The sequence below is a fragment of the Condylura cristata genome, unplaced genomic scaffold (assembly GCF_000260355.1).
Source record: "Condylura cristata isolate star-nosed mole 26May11 unplaced genomic scaffold, ConCri1.0 scaffold00021, whole genome shotgun sequence".
NCBI classification, from domain to species: domain Eukaryota; kingdom Metazoa; phylum Chordata; class Mammalia; order Eulipotyphla; family Talpidae; genus Condylura; species Condylura cristata.
In genome coordinates, this window is record NW_004567122.1 from 23,232,045 (window position 1) to 23,256,592 (window position 24,548).

The 24,548-nt window shown below is 35.8% G+C and overlaps 1 protein-coding gene across 1 annotated transcript in view; it reads right to left on the reverse strand.

The window, feature by feature from the left end:
- Nucleotides 1-24,548, reverse strand: part of FNIP1 (folliculin interacting protein 1) — a 94,107-nt gene that overhangs the window by 51,821 nt on the left and 17,738 nt on the right. The window contains exon 2 of the mRNA XM_004686691.2: nucleotides 9,947-10,073. Within this exon, the coding sequence (XP_004686748.1) occupies nucleotides 9,947-10,073 (127 nt within the window). The remainder of the gene's footprint in view (nucleotides 1-9,946; nucleotides 10,074-24,548) is intronic.

Below are 24,548 nucleotides of genomic sequence, written 5' to 3' on the forward strand. Positions count from 1 at the left end.
GACTGACGAAGTACACTGCTGAGGGGAGCAGCGGGTGGGTCAGGAGAGGTCTGCCGCGCCATGTGGTCACCTCCAGGGGAAGCGGGAATCGAACTCATGCGGAAGTGGCTTTAGCTTCTTAATGCAGTGCTTTACCCCGCTGCACCACCAGGGAGGGCCTACTTTTGTAGTTTTAAATATTATTAGAAAAAAGATAAAGTAGGAGGCTAATGTAATTGGGTGTCTACTTGGAGTCAAGGACTTCACTGGATATTCCCATTCATATTATGTCATTTAAAACAAATGATTCTTTTCCTTGTGGAAATAACAATCTTAAAGGTAAAAAGAAATTTAACAAATTTGTCTAAATATGTATAATGAAATATAAAGTTCAAAAAGATATAAGTGTGACAGAAAGATGTAATAAAGATGACAACAGATAACATATATAGCACTCTCTGGTCAGGTATTCTTCCGTATTACATATATATATTATTTATTCCTCACAACAGTAGTATTTTTCTCACTTTACAGATGTAGAAGTTAAGAAACGACAACATTTAGATTATTTAATTGCCTGAAAAGGACTTAACTTAATCTAGGGAGATTATAAAAACACAAAGTAGTTATAAAAAACACATAGTAGTTAAGTTGAAAGGAAAAAGGGAGTGCTAGAAAGATACTCCAGGATAAAGTGAGCTATGTGTCTCCAATCACTGAATCAAGTAGTAATTTATAACAGGGAGAAAAAGGATAAAGATACTACAGGACTGAAATATAAAAGCATTGAAAAATATATACATGAACACACAGAAACACGTGCGCATATGCCACCCCATTATTTCCTCTTCTCCCACTAACATCTTAGTTCTTCAATGTCTTTTCTGCTTTGCACTCTAAATTCATGACTTTTATTAACCAAACAATATTTCTATTTCTATGGAAATGTCTAGTGGAGGACAGGGCAGTCAGCAACCCTGTCAATAAATATGAAAACAGGTTCTAGTTTTTTATTTACTTTCATTCCTAAGGCAAGTGATGCCATCATTTATTTTTAACCAACAAAAACAAACAATAACCCTTATGTTAAGAAATGTTATATACAAGGGAATTCTACCATACGAAGATGAATAAACTATCTCAAAACTAAAACTCTCTCAAAAAAAAATTGAGTAAGGAATACTACCAAATACATTTATGAGACAAATTCACACTGATGAAAACCAAAACAACACAAAGAAAGAAAACTACAAACCATTCTCCCTAATGAAGAAAGATGCTAAAATCTTCAATAAAATCTTAACAAACTTGGCCCTCCCTGGTGGCTCAGCGGGTTAAAGTGCTGCACTAAGAAGCTAAAGTCACTTCCGCATGAGTTCAATTCCCGCCTGCCCAGGAGGAGATACACATGGCGAGGTAGACCTCTCCTGACCCGCCCACTGCTCCCCTCAGCAGTGTACTTCATCTATCTGTCTGTTCTGCTCCCGGCTCTGTCTCTGGTGAATCCTCTCACTCTCCGCATCTCTGGACTGTACCCCAGTTCTATATGAATAAATAAATTCTTAAAAAAAAATCTTAACAAACTAAATCTAACAATGCATCAAAAGGATTATACACCATGGCCATGTGGTATTTATTCCAGGGACTCAAAAGATGGTTCACCATCTCAAAATCAATTAATGCAATTCTCCACATCAACTAAAAAAAAAAAAAAAATCCAACATCCATTTATGATGCCAGTTTGTGAAAAAGTTTGGGTAAAAGGATCACACCTTAACATACTAAAAGTCATAAATGACAAACCCACAGCTAATATCATTTCCAACATTGAAAAACTTCAAGCTTTTCCACTAAGATACAGGCCAAGATAAGGATGTCCACTCACCAATGCTTTTCAATATAATACAAGAAGTCCTAACTAGAGCAATTAAACAAGTGTCTGAAACATCTTTTAGGATTTCTTTCCAGAAGCAAGGAAAACAAAGAGCGTTAACAGCCAGGACTACGTTATATTAAAAAGATTCTGTACAGTAACCAAGACAGAGATACTTTATTGAATGGAAGAAAACTGGGCAGAAAAGCTAAAAGACTTCTCTAAAGAAGAAATGCAAATGGCCAATAGGCATGTGAAAAAATTTTCAACACCACTTACCAAGAAGTGGAAATCAAAACCACACGAGATACCACCTTACACTTGTGAGAATGTCGCATATTAAAAACAAGCAAACAAACAAATCAGAAACAACAAATGCTGAGGAGGATGTGTCTACTGCTGGTGAGAATGTTGGTGGCATGCAAACTGGTACAGCCACTACAGAAGGCTGTATGGAGGTTCCTCAAAAAGCACTTAAAAGTGGAGCTATATATGACCCAGCAATTCCAATCCTAGGAATGTAGCCAAACACTAGTTTGAAAACAAACACACACTCCTTTGTTTACTGCAGCACAATTAACAATCAGCAGCAGATGGAAACAACCTAAATGTCCCAAAACAGATGAAAGGATAAAGATGCAGTATACCACTGAGCAAGCAAAATTCAGTGATCAAAAAAAATAACTCTTACAATTTACATTAACATGGATGGAGCTAAAATGGAGTGTGCCAAAGGAAAAAATCAAAAGGGAAATGTTAATGATCAGATGGCTTCTCTTACATAAGGACTATAGACAAACCAACAAAAGGCTAAGGAAAAAAGATGAAACTTGTAAAGCTGACCATAGATGTAACACATGCAGCAGAGGAGGGACTGAGAGAGAGGGGTCCAAATGGGATGAAGAAGAAAAATTACAATTGTGCTGGATTATAGGTGCCATGGGGGCTGCAACTGAGAACAGAAATCAAATACTCTCCATAAATTAGCATAGATGTAAGAAAATAATTAATTAAAACAAAATGTTATAAATAAACAACACTGGAAGGGAACCTTTATTTTTATAAACTGTATTTTTATTACTATTTTAACATTTTCAATCACAGACAAGTTACAAATTCAGTTTAAAAAAAAAGTTTTTCCTGAATTGAATGTAAGTTTCCCACCTGATACCCTATCAACTGAATATTTTTATGCAGATTTCCTATATTCTCAATATAGCCAAAAATTTAGGAAATCATCACTGATGTATTATAACCACCTAATCTGTAGATGACAATAAAATCTGAACTACAGTCTTAATATCCTATAAACACATCCGTTCACTATACTGAATTGTATTTATTTGTTTTCTCTCTTTAGCCTCCTTCAGTATGAGAAGTTTTTCAGTTTCAGACTTGCAGGACCTTGACATTTTTTGAAGATCATAGGGCAGTTCTTTTGCAGATGTTTCCTTATGTTAAAAGTAAGCTGAGGCCCTCCCTGGTGGTGCAGCAGGTTAAAGCACAGCACTGAGAATCTGAAGCCACTTCCACATGAGTTCGATCCCCGCCTGCCCCGGAGGAGACCACATGGCGAGCCAGACCTCTCCTGACCCGCCCGCTGCTTCCCTCAGCAGTGTACTTTGTAGATCTGCCTGTTCTGCTCCCCATTCTGTCTCTGGTGAAGCCTCTCACCGCCCCCTGAGCCTCTGGCCTGTACCCCAGTTCTGTATGCACAAATAAATAAATAAATCTTTAAAAAAAAAAAAGTAAGCTGATATATCTAAGGATGTAATACTACAAACATATTTTGGAGCACTATATTCTTCTTACTGAACCTTATCATTTGGCATAATTTCAAATTGTTCCAGAGGTGTATTTGTGATACTGAGAATCACTTACCAAGAATCTTTATTGTAAATTAACTTTGTTCCTCTTTGTATTTAATATTTTATTCAGGGGAGACTAGAATCATATGCTCTTTAAATGCTAAAAATAAGCTGTCTCTCAACAAATTCTCAAATTTATTCATTTATATCAGCTTAGATTCATGGTTTCCTGTTTTTATTCAACAGGCTTTAATAGACTACTATCATTTATTTTTATGTGAAAATTTTCCCAATTTGGCCATTAAGAACCCCTTCAAGGGCCCTCCCTGGTGGCGCAGTGGGTTAAAGCACAGCACTAAGAAGCTAAAGCCACTTCAGTATGAGTTCGAGCCGGGAGGTGATCCACATGGCGCAGCAGACCTCTCTAGACCTGCTCCCCTCAGCAGTGTACTTCGTCAGTCAGCCTGTTCTGCTCCCCATTCTGTCTCTGGTGAAGCCTCTTACTGCTCTTGCACCTCTGACCTGTACCCCAGTTCTGTATGCATAAATAAATAAATCTTTAATAAATGGTAACTATTTCCTAAAAAAAAAAATACAAAAATTTCTATCTACATTTACTGTTTTGGTGCATATACATTGTGCACATGTAAATTCACACAACTATCTCTCATTCCAATCCACACCACAAAGCTCTAATTTTCTCCCTTTCCTTATTTAAACTACTTAAGCCTATTAAGAAAAACAGGCTGCTGGGCCCTCCCTGGTGACACAAGAGGTTAAACGTAGTACTACAAAGCTAGCCAAAGCAGCTTCCGCAGGGCTTCAATTCCCAGCCAGAGAGGTAATCCACATCTCACGACAGACCTTTGCTGTCTTGCCCGCTGTTCCCCTCAGCAGTATATTTCAGTCTACCTGCCTGTTCTGTTTCCCACTGTCTCTGGTGGATCCTCTCACCACCCCCTGTACCTCTGGCCTGTACCCCAGTTCTGTATGCATAAATAAATAAATCTTTTTTAAAAAGAAAAAGACTTCTCATTATCCTCATCATATATGTTTTATCAACTCCCTTGTATGTAACTAGTCTATCATTTCCCTACCATTCCTTTCCCTTATGAAAGTTTTCCTCAGGCTCGGGTACTCCTGATAGATGCACTCCTCATCACACTCAGGTGTTACTATCCTATTTTAGGCAGTGTCTTAACCTGAACACATAATCCTATCCCATGTAGTAAGATTCGATATCACAGATGAGATTCAGGTAGGTAACTGGCACTTAACACAGTATTAATCCGCTTCCTTCACATAAATTTTTTTGTATAATGTAATAGTTTATTTTTACATCATTTTGTGGCTATTTCCATCTCACTTGTAATCCCCATGGGCTTCCCATCACCAAATCACCCATGTGCCATCACCCTAGTCCAGTGCACGTCCCTCCCCCAACCATTTTTGATCCCATTCCCTAATCCACCACTGTAAAATGTCTCTGGCATATAGTTGTTCATTATTATTATTATTTTCTCGCCTGGTCCTTTATACTCCTGCTATGGGAGAAACCATCTGGTATTTTTCCTTTTCTTTCTGACTTATTTCACTAAGCATGATCTTTTCCAGCTCCATCCACATTGCTGCAAAAGGCATCTTTCACATGAATTTTTTTTAATTTTAAGTTATATATAAGCAATCCATTTAGGTGATTCAAATAAAAAATTACAAAGGAATATACCTAAGCAAGTCTAGGCTCCACCTTCTTTATCTTCCCTATTTCCCACTCCACATATTCCCAATACATAATCATTTGAAAAATTTAGTGTTATCCTACAATATTCCTTATCTAAACTTTAAGCGTATGCTATCTTTTCCTCCTCTCCAACAGAATCCAGTTCTGCCCTTCTTTAATTTTCCACTAATATCCTGGAGAATATTCCCATGAATCTTTAAAAATCGTTCCCATTTTGTAAGTATACACAGCTGCATAGCATTGATATTTCAGTGAGTAAATAATACTACAACTTACTTAACCAGTCATCTGTTAATGACATTGCTCATGGAACTGTGGTGTCAAAACTTAAGTACATGTTATATTTTTGGTAGGTATTGTCAGATAACTTGCACAGAAACTGTAACATTTCACTCTCCTTTAAGAGCAAACCATTGTCACTCAATGTTTGAGTTGTAACTAATCAAAAAGGAAAGAACTAAAATCTCATAATTTTCTTTTTATTCAAATGAAAGTAAGATTCTGCTTTTGTTCTCTACCCAGTTTCCTACCAAGTGGTTCTCCTATCTTGATTTATAGGAACTCGTTATACAGAAAGATTACATTTATAAAAGTGTTTTCCCAAGATAATGTAGGTATTTTAATTTTTCTTGTGGTATCGGTGTTGGTCTGGGTGTTTGTTGGCTTTTTCTGCTTGTTTTTGCTTTGCCTTATTTTGTTTCCACAAAAGTATGTGGGGGGGGTTCCCCTTAATTTTGATGCCAAATGGATCAATCTTTCACTTTATGACTTTTGGGGTTCAAACATAGTTAGGTCACCTCCAATCCACAGATATAACAGGAAAACACTTTTTAAAAAAATTAATGTTATAATTTTATTTTGTTACATCTAAATGTCTGATACACTTGACATGTGAATTTAAATTTATCTTTCTTTTAAATGGTTGTCTCAATATCAATCTTTCCTCTAATGATATAATAGGATACCTTTATCATAATCTAAATTCCTATGTATATTTAGATTTCTAACCCCCTATCTTATCTATTTATCTGTAATAATTCATTGTTTTAATTACTAACACTTTAAATGTGTTTTCAAATCTGGAAAGGCTAATTTATCTTCCTCACCCTCCTTTTCCAGTTTTCCAGCCAATTACTACTAATTTTTTTCTATTTGAATTTTAAAATTCATTATCTGGTCCAGATAACACCTCCGCTTAAAATAAAAAAGAAAAAGGTATATTTATTAGGATAAGATTATTTTATAAAACAACTTTAAAAAAATGGACAGTTTTATGATAGTGAATGCTCCTTAATATATTTTGCCTTTGTATATGCTCAACTTTATGTACCTCAGGTCACCTGCAGGTTTAAATCACCTGAAGCTTTATACAGCTTATAACTGAGAAGAACAATGTGTATTTCAATGTGTTCTGTACTGTTGAAAGGGAATATATGAAGTTTTCATGAAAGCACTTACAGGATTTTGATAATAAACTTCCTAACTAATTAAAATGGATCAAGATACAGTCATGTATCATTTAACAATGGAGACGTATGCTGAGAAATAGATGATTCTACTGTACTTACATTACAGAGTTTACAGTGACTTTTTTCAACCTTTTCATCCTTAGCAAAATCCTTTGATGTCATGGAAAAAACTCTTTTGAGTGTATTATTCCAGATTCCAAATATATATTCCTTATTAACATCACCCTAAGCCCAAATAAGGTTTTTGATGCAGTCACAGATGTTGTAATCCTTGTAGAGTTGCATCAGTGATCATTAGTTGTAGTAAAAGCCTGGGCCAAGATAGTCTCAGGTAGTAGGTTTTATAAAATTGCCAGAACTCCTTGATCCACTGGTTGCATCAAAGAAGTGATATTTGAAGAAACACCACTTTAATATTGGAATGAAGATCACCAATAAAGGGATGTCTGGGAACAGCATGAACAATGAGCAAAATCATGAAAGTATGTTTCTCCAAATAGCACTTCTCCATGACAATGGCTCAGCAATTCAGAAAGAAGTCTTGAAAGAAGGGCTGGTCCTGGCCCTTCATAACTTCTCATTGCTCCTGTAGTACACTGGCAATGTGTGCTTACTCATATGCCTAAAGACCTTGGAATTCTCACTTTGCCAAGTTACAAATACTGTGTTCAATGAAAACTGTTATCCTGTCCTTAAAAGTCTTGAAATCAGGCATGGACTTGGCATCCTTATGGAACAAAGTCCTTTAAGGTATCCATTTCCAGAATAGGCAGGTTTCATCCATAGGAAAGATAGGCTCTGGCAAGTTAAGTATTTTCCCCCACAATCAGCTCATCTAGAATCTACAAAAAATATTTCAGCTGTCTTTCCATGTTGCGCATAGGTTCATCAGTCACTTTCACATTATGTAACAAATATTCTTGCATTATTTAAACCACCCACAAAAGAAGCAGTAAATTCAACCTTGTAGTTGAGAAGTATCCTTTCTTTTCAACATTGCTAAAATTTGTTTTAGGCATGATGGTGCTAAAACAGAGATGTTTGTATTTGTACTTCAATGCAGGTCATTAGAAATTCCTCCATAAGTGATATAGTCCCTTCTTAAATTTTTGTCAATCTTCTTACTTTCAATGAAGCAGATCCTTTAATATTTTCCATCACTTTGTTCGTACTCTTCAAGATTGTTAGCAATGGTGACATGGGACATGCCTGATTACTGAGCAAACCATTACTGATTTTCCATTTTCACAGAATGTTATCTCCTTTTGTTTCCAGGTCAATCACTGGAAACTAATATCGCTAGCACCTTACTAGTGATATTAGCAGTGGTTTTGCATATTCAGGGCTACAATGAAAAAAACAACATGATTTTAAATCGAACACAAGGGGAAATTATGCTACTAAGAGATGCAGTAAACAGATGTATGCAGCTGCTGCTGGTTTAGTTACGATATCTTAATCACTAGGTGATAGAAATTGTTGGCTCACCATCAAGTAAGTGGTCAGTTGACTGAACAGGACATTACATGTATATGAGGCAGCATATACATCTGAGGGAGCATGTAGTTTAGGAAACAGCTAAACTGCCTACTTTATCCCCCTTGTCTATAAGAGACACTTATCCCTGATTCCATGCTTTTAATTTCTTAGGATCTCAGTTTGAATTTCACTTCCTCACTTCCTTAATACCCTTATCCAAAATGATAAAAACTGCATCTCTTCCTGTCAAATCTCATGAGCATTCTGATTGTTTCCTTTCCGGTATTTAATTACAATTTGGAGGGTTGTGGTTTTTTTTTTTTTTTTTTTTTGAATTATCATTTTTTGTTCAAAGTCTACCTACCCAAAAAGGTTGTTTAAATGCAAGCACCATGAGGGAAGAGACTGCTAAATCTCCAAGTCTAATATTTTGTAGGTACTTTTTTTCATAAATAAATAATACCTTAAGAACATCTTGCAATGCTTTTTTCTTAATGATCTTATAGATCCTTACTGAAAAAGTATCTAGAGAATAGCTAAGAAATCTAAACAAAGCATACTTTCCAGAAAATTGAGAAATGTGTTCAAGTTTAAAAGGACAATATACTATCTGAAAATCAAGATAACTCAAAATGAGGGGAGTACTTAACATATCTACTGTAGTAGATGTTGAGGATGCAGTTGTAAATAAGACAAAGACTTGCAGATTTTTCTAAAAATACAAATCTCAAACGCCAACTCTCAAAAATAAAGATTTGAGCTAATAGATCTTTCTAGTGGTAGAAAAATCTTCCCCAAGGTATTTTGTTTGTAGTCTTTATTGAAATGTTCAAGGTCGTCAATTTAAGAGACAAGAAAACACAATGCCAGGTTTCCATTTCCAGGTTATGGGTCCAGGGGACGAACTCTTTATGCCTTAAAGTACAATGACAGTAACAGCAAAGATAGCCTCAATCATCTAGATATTTATGACCAAATAAATGTCCATGACTGCTAACTTAGTCACAAAATATTTCAAAGTATGATGTTGTACAGAAGGAATAAATCTTGAACTCAGTGCAAGAATATAATGGGGGGGAAAAGGAGGAGTAGAAGGAGGAGGGACACTAACTGGGGTAAGGAATCAGTGGTTTTAGTGGAGGATGAGTGGAATATAACATAACAAAGAAAAATAAAACATGACTTAATTTTAAAAACCAAAGTAAATGCTGGAGGATAACAAAATAGATGCTCTTGCTATATGACAAGTTAAGGACTAGAACTTTGAACTTTCAAATACATTTCAACCTCTATAGGTCTCACGTTCCACAATTATAAGATCATGGTTTGACCAAATACTTTATAAGGATCCCATTAGCACTAGTCATTATCTCTAGACAGTTACATATGCAAATGAATGTCAACCTAAAATGCTCTCTGGTACTAAACAAGGCCGATGATAAATAAGGTGTAACTTTCCACTAAAATTTTTCAATATGAAGGTGATGAATTTTTAAATCATAGATAGAAGTGTTTTGTACTGACTAAAAAACCATAATTAAAATTTTATTCATTTTCTTTTGATTCAAGTTTTGACCAAATCAATAATGATGCTCACCGATACTGATATGTCCTCATTTTTTCTTTTAACACTGGAGTCGAACAAGACATTTCTCCCACGTCTTTCACAGTCTTGATAAACAATCAGTCGAATTTGGCTTGGATCAAACTCTGGCAAAGGCCAACTTTAAAGGAAAACAAAGATTCATTAGTTTTTTATTAGCAGTCACATAAATTTCTAGAACCAAAGTTCATATAGCAAAACACAAAGCTGTAATATTGTTACAGTATACATAAAATGTAGTTATCCCCTATGAATCTAAAATAGCTAACAAAAATATGCAAGTACATTTAATACAGTGAAAATACATGTTGATTTTATGGCATGCGCCCAGATGGGATACGGTCAATACAAAATTTAAATAGTGTTGCTATTGTTAATATGGAATTATAAAAACAGAAAAAGTTTCAATTTTAATGTAGTAGCTACGTACTTATAAAACAATAATCAGTAGGCAAAACTGATTAACAACCATGATGGACATCCTCATGTAAAGCTGGTGTGAATAAAAACTAGCACAATCTCTTTGGAGAACTTTGTTTTTTTTTTAAAAGATTTATTTATTTTGTGCATACAGAACTGGGGTATAAGCCAGAGTTGCAGGACCAGAGACAGAGCGGGGAGCAGAACAGGTGGACCAATGAAGTACACTGCTGAGGGAAGCAGCGGGCGGGTCAGGAGAGATATGCTGCACCATGTGGGTCTCCTCCGGGCTGGGGATTGAACTCATGCTAAGTAGCTTTAGCTTCTTAGTGCTGTGCTTTAACCCGCCCCTCTTTGGAGAACTTTTAAAAATATATATTAAAAAATATACATTAGGCCCTCCCTGGTGGCGCAGCGGGTTAAAGCACTGCACTAAGAAGCTAAAGCCACTTGCGCATGAGTTCGATCCCTGCCTGCCCTGGAGGTGACCACATGGCACGGCAGATCTCTCCTGACCCGCCCACTGCTCCTCTCAGCAGTGTACTTCGTAGATCTGCCTGTTCTGCTCCCCGTTCTATCTCTGGTGAATCCTATCACCCTCCACATCTCTATCCTGTACCCCAGTTCTGTATGAATAAATAAATAAATCTTTAAATATATATATATATACATTAAATAGTAAAAATCTAATCAAACTGTAATTAACCCCAGCAATTCTATTTCAGAAAAGTTTATCATTATATAATGATGTTCATGACAGCACTATTAGCAACAGTCAAAAACTAGAAACAATTCAAAATTCATCGACAGAATAGTAAATACATTATGGTATATTCAGACTACATAACAAGCGTAATGAATGAATTACACACAAAAACATGAATGAATCACGAACAGAAGAAATCAGACAATGATACACACACACAAATTATTGCATTTTTGCATTTATTTTGAGGCTTTAAACCAGGCAAAGTTCTGTCAATTTACACATATTTGCACTTTAAAACTGTATGAGCTGTATGAAAGATAGTAATCTGGTTAACTGAACACAACTCACACAACAGTTGCTAACATTAGGAGCTGTTCTTCTGTCTAACTCTTACCAAATGTCTGTGTTAGGAACTAAGGAAAAACTTAAGCTAAACCAGAGACTCATCCTTAGGCCACATTGATCTGCATGTTCTGAACTGCTTATATTAAACAATGCTTTCATGGCATGCAAAGGAAGGTAGAAAAGAACAGACAGACTTAGGATGAAAATCAGAAAGGGATCTCGTGAAAATCAAGAAAGAATTGCATTTGAAAGAAAAAGAAGAAATCCATGGCAGTCACCTAAAAGCACCCAGTATCTTTAGTGGATGCCACGATGACCACAGTAAGGACAATTCTAAAAAGCAGTTAAGTATATGGCTGAGACTGCCAAAGCCTGAAGAATGAAGGACAGTGGAGAAAATTTTGAGTTTAAGACAACAATCAAGGATAGAGGAAAAGAAAAGGAATCAACTAGAAAGATACTTTGTTATTTAAAATATGCATTTAAACATATTCACATATTAATAACAAAGATTGTAAAGTGGAAGGGAGATAATGGCTGACAAAGGCCTCTCATGAAATGAAGAACAAGATAGATTATACAGGTGAAAGAACTAGTCTCAAATAGAAGAGAAGATAATCCCTACACTAGAAAGAAAAGAAAAGATGGACATGGAGATGAAAGATTTGTAGATATGAAGATAACAATGTCCAGGGAATTTATACCTAACAATCCTATTTTCTTAGAAAAATGTCAAGGTAAATGAATGACAGATAATAAAATGTAGGGAAAGTGTAAAGTTTGAAAATAAAAAAAAGAACAGTGGTTGTGGGAAAATCTATTAAATAGAAAACAAGATTTCTGGGTAATGCTGGAAGTGTACATAAGGTTAAAGTCTATGAATAAGTACAAGACATTAAATATAATCAGTTCATTTTCTCCAGTAAACACTCATGTGCTTGAATTTGCATCATATTTGGCCAAGTTAAAGATTTTGATAGGCAAATGGTACAAAAGGAAACAGAGGCATGGATATGAGGAAGACTGACAGGAATAGTGGAAATGATGGATAACAAAAGCTAAGCTAGTTAAGGAAGACAGTTTATTATTCAGGTTAACAAATTCAAACAAAATGAAGGAGTTGTACCCATAGTGCTGAAACAACAGGGGTACAGTGGGAAATACAGAACAGGATTATAATCATAGGGGTTAGCAAATTAAATTCTAATATTAGAGTTTATGATAAAGGTAAGAACATTCATCCAAACCTCTCTGGTCTCCAAGACACCCAAAGAATAAAATCCAAACTCCTCTGCTTAGATTTAAAACTCTTCACAGCCTGGCTTGAGCTGCCTTTCCAGATTACTTCATGTTACCCATGACATCATCACTGATCTTCTCAAAGGTGCCAAGACATACCAGCCTATTTCACAGTTCCATGCCTTGGGTTCAGGCTACTTCTTTAAGCCGAAATATCCTGAACCATCTTTGCAAACTTCTACTCATACTTAAAAATCTAACTCAAATATCACTACCTTGGGTAGAGGCAGTGTTCCTCCAAGTAGAGTTAGCTGCTGACTTTTGGGACTACATTTAGTTTAGATTTTAGTTATAAACATCTCCCAAACTGTACTATAATTTATCTAGTTTTACATACATGCTTGATTCTTCCACTACAAAGATCCCTGATGGCAAAGCATATTCATTTGAATCTACAGTCCCAAGTATGGCAAGTAATACTGCATATACACAAGTAAGATAACACCATAGGCACTAAATAAACATTTCATGAGTACATGAATTGAACCAACATACTCTACAATCGAAAATCTGCTGAAAGTTGTACAATAGAAGGGTGGAAAAAAAGAGTCTAGATCTCAGGTGAAAGGTCAAAACTAGAATTCTAAACACAGAAGCTACTGACCATAAAATGGGAAGTGGTACTCTTCAGATAGAACATACTAATTGAAAAAAGATGAAGGATCAATAAACTAGAAGTTCAGGAAATAACAATATTGTAAGAACAGAGAGAAGAGAAAGCCATGGCAAAAAGCTATTTCACAAGTAAAGCAAGATGAAGATGAAGAAAGGAGTAGTATGTAACAGATGCAAAAAGACCAAAATTTACAGACTACAAGTGTCCAAAGGATTTAGCAAACAGTGGTTCTAGTATTTACTACAACCATTTAAATGGAAAGGGAACTAGGAGTCAGAGTAGTCACTTATCAATTAACAATGGATTAAAATAAAAGAGATAAGAAAGTAGCATTGTAACAACTAAGCATATACTAACTACATGAAGAGGTTTCCCTATGAAAGGGGGAGAGAAAAAGTGTTATATCACTGACCATCTAAACTGGAAAGTTCTGAAATCTACAGGGGGTCCTACACCACAATAAACAAACAGATTATCCTGGGCAACTAAAAATTATGTTCATCCCAGACAAATAGAAGAATAAATGGGGAATATACATGTGTGTGAATGTGTGTATGATTTTTTTGTTTTTTTTTTCAACAAATATAAAGATTCTATCTTTTCTATCTAAAGAAAAAAGGCATATACTCAAAGGCACATAGTTGTAATTGATAGGAAGGAGTATGTGGGAAAATAAACATCCTCCACTCTAAAAGTAAACAGACCTGTTAGACTAAGATCCTGGACAACTTAAGACACAGAATCCCAGGTAAAGGCAAAAAACTGTAGAATGCACTTAATGAGGCAGGAAACAAATCTACAAGTAAAAATAACTGCAAATAGGTTTGTAAGCTGGAGAGAAAATACTAAATGCTTACAATTTGACCATTTCTGTTAGTAAAAGTTAAGCATGTATATATGTTATATGAGATGGATGAGGGTGAATTGGGGTGTAATTTGACAGCTAAAGATTTGGCAAAGTCATCAAGAAAATGGGGGAAGTTGCTAACCCAAGTAAAGCAAAAGACTTTCAGGCCACACTGAGAGCCCAGCTGAGTTGAAAACCATAAATCTGTGATAGGACTAATTTCCTATACACCCACAAGGAAGCTCAGGTAAGGAAGAACAAAGGTAAACAATGGATTTAATAGGAGAATACTTGTAATGGAAAAAAAGGGCAAGAATGTTTAGTAACATCAAGAAGAAGGCTTGGACATATTAAAATAGGTAAAGTGTCATCAAGGGAGCTGACTGAATAGAAGAAAAGAAAGGCAAAACAAAAAATAGTCTAAATGAAGTTAAAGAACAAACTGAGTAAGGCTAAGCAAAATCAAAGGATACAGAGTGGTGATCAGAATGAGATCTCAGAAAGAAGGCAGAGTTAGCTAATAATTATATTCACAGTAAAGCCAAGAACCAATCAAGGCAGAGTGCAAAAGGAAGAACTGTGAGGCCAGAATGTTACATGGGTGGGCTGCCCAAGAATAGGACACAAACTGATCTGGAAAGAAAGACTATTAGCTAAGTCTGAAAGTTTGTGAAGAATACTGGGGAGCAATCTATGTAAGACAGCACAGGATGCCAACAACAAAATAAAAGTGTGGCACCATGGCACAGACTTAGAAGAAAAGTCTTGAAAAGAAATTTTCAAGAGAAAATCTTTCAAGAAAAAGACATTTTCAAGAAAATCTCTTGAAAAGACATTCTCAAGAGATTACAGTCTCTCCAGCCAATATTAGGGTCCAACTTACTAAGCCCAGTGCTGAACAGTGTGTGGGAAAATAAACATCCTCCACTCTAAGGGCAAAAGAGGAATTATGATCCATGAAGGCAAAAAGGTAGAAAAATTGTGAACAAATTAAGAACAGAAGGAAGGATACTAAATGGTGCAGAGGAAAGGCAACATAGGCATGATTAACAGAAGAAGAAAGGATGGCTCAATACCTTTGGGGCAGGACTGAATAATAAGATAACCACAGAAATAGGAATACCAGAGTTTACATTAATATGGAAATTCTATGTGAAGTTTCTTTGGTCTTACATTGTTCAGGGGAAAAAAAAAACTGGCTAAAAGTTATATGGAAAGATATTGTATTTCTGTAGAGTATATCCCTTAAATGTAAAGAGTTTACTTATAAAGATTTGATTCTCTTACAATGGGAAGAAGTGAATTCTAAAATTTATAGACATGTGAAATTTACTAAATTAATTTTTTACCAAAAAGCTCCTGACAAATTAATTCTACTTGAAATATTTCAGAACATGGTATCAAACAATGGTATCAATCAAAGTAACTCCTTTAGATAGATAAAGAATTTTATAGTTACCCGAATGTCTTCATTTTTCAAGTGAAAGAGAAGCAAAACGGCCTACTATATAGTCATTGTTATGATACATGTTCATCTCCTACAATGGAAAGAAGTGAATTCTACCTTTCTATCCCTATCTTTACATTGTCTTCCACTGGAATTAACTTCTGCTCATCACTGAAGGGATTTGGAATGTTTTCTCATTATCCCAGAACCTCAATTTCTGATACCTAATCCACTGCACGCCTTCCTTCCACTTTACTATGTTGCCTTTTTTTAATCAAAATATAATTGAATATTAAATCAAGTCAGTAACAGATAAAAGCATACCACTACCATTCTGAAATAATCTGTTATAGCAAACCTTTTTTTTACTATTAAGTATCCAGCATAATATCAACACAACTATTAGTTAAGAAAACTATTCAGTGATAAATCACTATTTTAAGACTCTACACAGATGTTACTAATAGTTTATGTCAACTTATTTTCTCTGCATGGCTTTTATCTGACACCATCAAAGATCACAATAGGAAATAAGTATACTGGAATAGACACCTATTATACTCTGATACGCTGTACCATTGCCCATGTTAATTCGTGTAACAAAAGTTACTGATTACTAAATTAGTGTCAGATCCTGCACTCTAAATGAGAACAGACAAGAGGCAAATTTTATTTTTACAGCATGGGGGGGGAGGGGGAAGGAAATGCTCCCCCAAATATATATTACAAAGGGTATGGTCTTCTCCAAATAAACAGTTTGTCTGTGGCATAAAAATTTGGGGGTGGGAGGAAAAGAAGGGGTAAAATAATCCTTAAGGGGATAACTAAAAAAAAAACCAAAAAACTGGTTGAGAAATACCAGGCTAAATAGTAGTTTATACCTCAGCATATTACTAAGTAAATGTCAATCTTAAAAGAAAATATCTAATTAATTTTTTTTTCTATTTGGCCAACTCTTCTGTCTCACTGATCACCTTAAAATCAAGTTTCAAGTACTTGTAGATTAACATCAACAATTTTTTCTCTTCCTCCTATTTCCAATGATCATCCATAAATTTTTCTTCTAGTCAGCATCAAAGGGTCTGGGATAAACTCTTACTATACTTATTTTTTTAAAGATTTATTTATTTATGCATATAGAACTAGGGTACAGGCCAGAGGTGCATGGGAGGTGAAAGGATTCACCAGAGACAGAGTGGGGAGCAGAACAAGCAGATCAATAAAGTGCACTGCTGAGGGGAGTAGTGGGCAAGGCAGTAACTTGCGTTACAGGAATTCACATGAGCAGAGGTATAGTGTTAGTGTCAAACTATGCCCTGAGTTTGATCCCTGACCAGGGAACTAACTCACATTTGGCACAACAGACCTCTCCTGTCTTGCCCACTATACCCCTTAGCAGTATATTTCAGTAGATCTGCCTTTTCTGCTCCCCACTCTGTCTCTGGTGAATCTTCTTACCCTTTGCACCACTAGCCTATGCCCCAGTTCTTGTATATATAAATAAAAAACAAATCTTAAAAAAAAAAAAAGAAAAACCTATGCATTTGAGAAACTGCTCCCAGTCATAAATTACAAGAGACAGAAAGAATAGGAGAGAAAATGAGAAAGTAGAAAATTCAATTATTCCCAGAATATTAGTGAAATACTAATGATGTTATTTGCATTTCAAAGATAATTAACATCAATTACTTAGCTATAGAATACTGTCATCATTTAATCAAATTGTGCAATACATGCAAAATACATAGACTGTCATAGCTTAAAGGTCCTCAAATCTATTTATACTTATCCTATAACCTAACATGCAAAGTTGAACACACAAATAAACTTTTATACAAAGTATTACAGAGAAGAGAAATTGACAATGTACAGCATGAAATCTTCATGAAATGGAAGCTCAGCAATATTAATTCCTATACCAGAAGATGCTACCATAATTACTTAGTATTTTTCAGCAACACGTACCCTAACTGAAATATACCTTACCTATGTTTTTAACTTTCTGACATTAAGTCTATATACTTGAAAACCTAAAAGAAAAAAATCAGAGAAACAATGGGAAAATGTTAAAATGAGCTAAAATCATAGAGAGCCAAGTCAAGATTAACTGGTTTATACATAGAGAAAAAAAAAAAAACTTTCAAACTTTCATAGTAGGGTTTATTTAAAGTATAAAAAAGTAGTCAAAATTTCCTACCTAATTTATTTTATTGTAGTCATTGAGTTGAAATGATAGAATAGGGATATATAGTGAAGATACTGACAGATAGTCAAAAATATTAACAGACAAATTCAGGTCCATGTCAAAAAAAGTCAAATAACATTAATTATAAAAATAATTGGATGATGATCAATAAGATAATCAACACTGTCAAGCCCTTTATTTAATTTCTCATATATAAAACATCATACATACTATATCCTATATACCTATAATGAGCCTGCATCCTATATATATCTATAATGAGCCTTCCAATATAAATATTGGAAAAGCAGTGATTAATAAGATATATATACTAATAATAAGCCAGCTACTTTAAAAGCATGATTAACATTTGCTTAAACTATTCTCAAGTACATTTTATTAAATTTATCACCACAATTCAATCAACTTTAAAAAAATATGTATAGCTGAAACTTAGTATTAAATTTTTTTACTTCATATATTTTAAATCAAACATATCACCAAATTTGTAACTAAATGTGGGTTGATTTTGATATTAATAACATTTGAATATAACACCTTGAATTAACCTGTACCTTTTCTGTATCTTTATATCTTAGTTCTACTCTTCAAAATCCCTAAAAACTCCAGTTATGCACAACTGCCAACTCAGGTTAATAATAGCAGTGAACCATATTCATTTGAAACCACAAGACTGTCAGGTGACATACCAAGAAGTCTGAATTTAACTCAAATAAAAGCCTCTCCAAACTGCAATGCAAAAAGGCTTGATCCTAGCAGCAAGATCATGGATGACTGAGTCTAAGAAATCCATTGTCCATGACAAAAACCCATTCTTGCAAAAGGCTCTATCTATCCAGTTCCACTATTTCATTACGTAACACCGTATCTTGCTCTCTTATTTCACTGAAAAGTCTGGGATTTTTATAGAAGCATATTATAACTGCTTTTCAATTCCTTTATCATTGTTATAAATATGTGAGAAAAGAAAGTCAATCTAAACATTCTATGAAGTAAGTGCTATCCTGAAGGTGCAGCCTAGGAATGTCAACCTTTTTTTTCTTTTTCCTTTCTTAAAGGGTGCTTTAGCTTAACAAGGACTGATTTCAGGCAGAGTACTCTGGCAAATCATGGCTAGACCCCAAGTCTTCACCAATGCCTATAGAGAAGGAATTCAGATCATTTAAACAAGAAAATTGCACAGCTCCTTTCTCAACCTCTATGGGTCCAAACTGCCATTTCACACAAGTAATCATATACATTCTTGGAAGCCACAGCAAACTTATGTTCTATACTGATGACAAGAAACTAATGATCACAGGAATCAGAGCAGTCAATGTGCAACTAGCTCACAAATCTGAACTCAATGTAGAATTCAGACAGACAAGACTAGCAAATAACCTTACCTCTGAGTTTATAAATTTCAATATAATAGCATGTTACACTGTAAAAGTTTACTTTGTGGAGCAGAGCTATTTCAAGATTGGTTTAAAAATAAATCATTTTTTAAAAAATAAATAAAAATATAAATACTGAGTCTTGGACCTCCCTTATGGTGCAAGGAGTTAAGTCTCAGGACAATCAAGCTTTTACCAGCCACTGCTGTCTGAGTTTGATCCCCAGCCAGGGAGCTGACCCACAGAGCATAGGCAGACCTCTCCTGTCTAGCCAGCTGCTCCCTTCAGCAGTACGTTTCAACAGACTGGTCTGTTTTGCTCCTTACTCTCTTTGGTGAACCCTCTCACTCCCCTACACCTCTGGCCTACACCCCAATTGTTGTACACATAATAAAAATAAATCTTTAGGTCCTCCCTGGTGGCGCAGCGGGTTAAAGCACTGCACTGGGAAGCTAAAGCCACTTCCGCATGAGTTCGATTCACGGAGGTGACCACATGGAGTGGCAGACCTTTCTTGACCCGCCTGCTGCTCCCCTCAGCAGTGTACTTCGTTGATCTGCCTGTTCTGCTCCCCACTCTGTCTCTGGTGAAGCCTCTCGCCACTCCTGAGCCTCTGGCCTATACCCCAGTTCTGTATGTACAAATAAAATAAATCTTTAAAAAAATAAAATTAAAATAAAAATAAATAAATCTTCAAAAAATAACCAACAAACCACTTTGAAGGGGTTTGTGTTTTAGTTTATGTATGTCAGCAAATTCTTCTGAAAAATTAAAAGTGTGCATCTGTGTATTATTGTGGTATAACTATGCAATAACAAAAATATCTTTAACACAATGGGCTGTTAATCCACAACCTAACACACAATATGAAAATTAAATCCAAGAATCATACCCCACACCCAACTTAAAAGAAACATTATGGCTTTGAATCATTACTTTTAAACAAACAGCTTTGAATGACAGCACTTCCACATTCAATTGCCATGATCTTAGAAAAGTACAGAAACAGTGCTTTATCTTTTATCCCTTAAAAAAGTGTAATGACTTCACAATGTCTAACAGACTTAAGCTTTCACAATTCATTCATGGTAGGACTATGACTACAAGTCTGCACTGAACATAATCACATATAGTAAAAGCATGTTTTCTGCATCCAAAAAGGTATTAAAGGGTAAAAATCCTTGAAGCCACTAAAATACCCACTAATATGAGACCTGATAAAATATAGTACATTGACTAGAATATTGTGTGAGACTAAAAGGATGAGCCAACGTTGTAGATGAAGATCGCAAAGGTTAATCATTATGTGAAGAAATGCAAGGTTCAAAACAGTATGTATACCATCAAAGTGGAGGTAAACATATCAATATAGCTTGTACATGCATTATACATTCTTAAGAAAGGAACACAAGATAGCTTGATACCCATCACAATCTTAAAGGAGAACACGATCTCTTCTTCTAGTGAAGACTTCTGGGACAGAAAAGAACTACCCCAAGAAAAATTTGATTGACACTAGTTCACAATAATCATCAAACTGCCAAGAAATTAAAAACCAATAGAATACACATTCAGACACAGAAAAAGCAAGTAGCTGAATATGTTTATTTCTCTAATGTCTCTATTTACTCAAACACTCAAACCAAAAATATAGAAGTCACCAAGTGCTACTGAATCTATCTCCTAAATGTTTGAGTCAGACCATCATCACTATTAATACTACATTTCACTCAGGATAATATTCTAACTTCTTTTTTGAACCATAAAATAATACACTGAAGATTTGAAAGACAATCCCAGAAAGGCTGACCTTTCCAGAAAACTACAGCAAGCTATACAATGCATTGTCTATCATGTTAAAACATGCAGTAGGTGAATACAGAAACAGTTCATCATTCTTCAGCATTCAGTTATATACACTAAGTTGTACCTTTGGCACTAACAATTAGTGCATTTGTCAAGGAGCATTAACACATTATAAATGTGTGTAGTGTTGGGGTCCTCCCTGGTGGCACAATGGGTTAAAGCACAGCACTGTGAATCTATTGAGCCAGGCAGCTGACACACATGGTGTGGCAGACTCTCCTGGCCTGCCCGCTGCTCCCCTCAGCAGTGTACTTTGTTGATCTGCCTGTTCTGCTCCCCGCTCAGTCTCTGGTGAATCCTCTCATCCGCTGCACCTCTCACCTATACCCCAGTTCTGTATGCATAACCGAATAAATCTTAAAAAATAAATGTGTATAGTGTCAAAGAATTCAAAAGCAGTTTGTCAACTATGCAATGTAACACTCCATATGTTTCTCCATCGTCCATCACTGAGTACACTGGTGGCAATTTCAAAATTTAAAGGGATGGGCCCTCCCTGGTGGCACAGCGGATTAAAGCACAGCACTGAGAATCTAAAGCTGCTTCTGCATGAGTTCGATTCCCGCCTTCCCCGGAGGTGACCACATGGTGTGGCAGACCTCTCTTGCCCGGCCTGCTGCTGCCCTCAGCAGTGTACTTCGTCGATCTGCCTGTTCTGTTCCCCACTCTATCTCTGGTGAAGCCTCTCACCACCCCTGAGCCTCTGGCCTATACCCCAGTTCTGTATGCACAAATAAATAAATCTTTTAAAAAAAAAAGAAATTTAAAGGGAATTGTAACCCATTTATTTTTTTCTATTTAAGAGAGAATCCTAATGTTACTGTATTTAATAAAAATAATACAACCCAACAGAAAATACTTTCAAAGTATATTGCCTGTACAAGAGAAGGAAGAAGAACACAAATGTGTTTGCAAAGATTCCCACCACAAGTTGGCTGCTGTCTCACACTGCTTTTTTGGTGGTTCACAAATGGGCTACTTCAAAACCACTGATACTAAGCGGATTTGTTCCCAGGTATTTTAGAAAATCATGACAATAATTCAGAAATAAAGCAAGGATCATTTCATTCACAAATGCAAAGGCCAACATAACTCCAATTCAAACAATCTTAACTAGTTGGCACTCCATATACCTGGAACATGGGCACCACTGGGGGGATCTGCCATAATTTCAGCATACTGCTGCTCTCAAACTTTTAGAGTAGCTGTGTACAACACAACATTGAATTCTTTTACCCCTGCCACAATTTCATTAATAGCTCCCCCATATTATGTTTTCCCCCTACCCTTGCCCATATCCACTCCAATCCAACTTTTAAATGACGTTTTTACTTTAAACTTTCTTCACTGTTTTTTCTTATGTCTCTCTTGCTTCCCGTTTATATCTTACTTTCCACAAGTAACAATCCCACAAGAATTCTTCCTGATTACCCTAATCTCCCACCCTGTATCTGAAATAGGCTCCCCCTCCCACTTGCCCACACCACAACTCATTCTTTTTCCCCAAATAGAGCCTTAGACTGACACTCCATACATCTCCATCATGGCACTTCACAGATTATTACAGTAGCTGTCTTGTATCATCTCCACTTCTGGCCCATGAGCCCTGTGAGGATGGAGCCATACTTCTCTCTTGTGCACAGTGTATTTTTGTGTCTAGTACTGTGGCTGATATTTAATAGCCTCTCTATGAGTCAACACTAATTTTACTGAATTTGTAATACCATAACAAACTGGAGGAATGTCAAAGGGAATACTCCCCAAAGGAATTTAAAATGTATTATCTGGATTATACCTCTGCTGGAAAATCAGTGAAAGACTTAATTGCAAAAATGTAGCTTATGCTATAAAATCTACATTTTGCTATTTTCTCCACTTCTAAAATGATTTCCACATTGTTGGGTTTTTTTTTGAATTTTACAAAAGTTTATTTTTACATCATTTTGTACATTTTTTTTTCCATCTCAATTGTAATTCCCCATGGGTTTCCCATCACCAAGTCACCGTGTGCCATCACCATAATCCCATGCATTTCCCTCCCCACCCCACCCCCGTTTTTGATCCCATTCTCCACTACACCCCCACAAAATGTCTCTGGTATATGGTTGTTCATTATTTTTGTTATTTTCTCGCCTGGTCCATTATACTCCTGCTATGAGTGAAACCATCCGGTATTTTTCTTTCTCTTTCTGGTTTATCTCATTAAGCATGTTCTTTTCCAGCTCCATCCAAGTTGCTGCAAAGACATGTGTTTCCCTTTTTTGGTTGTTGAGTAATATTCCATTGTATATATGTACCACATCTTTTTATGCAGTCATCTACTTTTGGGCATTTGGGCTGCTTCCATGTTTTTCCAATTGTAAATAAAGCAGCAATAAACATCCACATTGTTGTTTTTAAATCTATTTCTAGGTTGAAAAAAAAATCTCAGCATTATTAAGGATTTGAATTCTGAACACAATATGCAGATAACCTAGTAGAATTCCATTTTTAGCTAGTATCTTCCAATAAGCTTAACAAATGTTTAAAAACAGCCAGTTTACATTTTATAAATTTAATAATCACTCTGAAAGTCATTGTTTTGAATGGTCTTTTAATTCATAAAATACTATTGAACTTGTGAAAATCAAGAGGTGATATGAAACAAAGCAAACATTATTCACTAATCTTCATATTAAAACTATTTTGAAGGGCCTCTCTGGTGGTACAAGGGGTTAAGTCTCAGCACTATGAATGGAATCAATCAGCAGCCATTGCAGCAAGAGTTCAATTCCCAGCCAACAAGCTACCCAACATGGTGTAGCAGTCTCCTGTCTAGTCTGCTGCTCCCCTTCAGTCAATCTGCTTGTTGTGGCCCCACTGGCTCTGGTGAATCCTCTCACCAATCCCCTGCACCACTGGTTCTTGTATGCATAAACAAATAAATAAAATAAACCTTAAAAAAAATTTTTTTAACTATTCTTATTTTCCCAAAGAGGAAAAACGAAAAGGTCTAAATTTTCAATATCATTTTAAAGTGAACACTTGAAACTGGGATTCTGTCTAAAATACAGAAATGGGTTTTTAGAGATGTTTATGCTATAGTTACTCAAAGAATGTGGTTATTTCATGAATAAGAGCTAAAATATGCTAATTTAGAATCACAGTGGTGATTCTACAAACACAATAAAAGCAAAAGCTTGGAGAATACAGCATCATTGCAATTATATTGATTGATTCCATTAGGTTATTTAATGTTTCGTCAAAAAAAATTGATAATGGGGCCCTCCCTGGTGGCGCAGCAGGTTAAAGCACTGCACTGAGAATCTAAAGCCACTTCCGCATGAGTTCGATCCCTGCTGGCCAGGAAGTGACCACATGGCGTGGCAGACCTCTCCTGACCCGCCCGCTGCTCCCCTCAGCAGTATACTTCGTCAATCTGCCTGTTCTGTTCCCCACTCTGTCTCTGGTGAAGCCTCTCGCCAC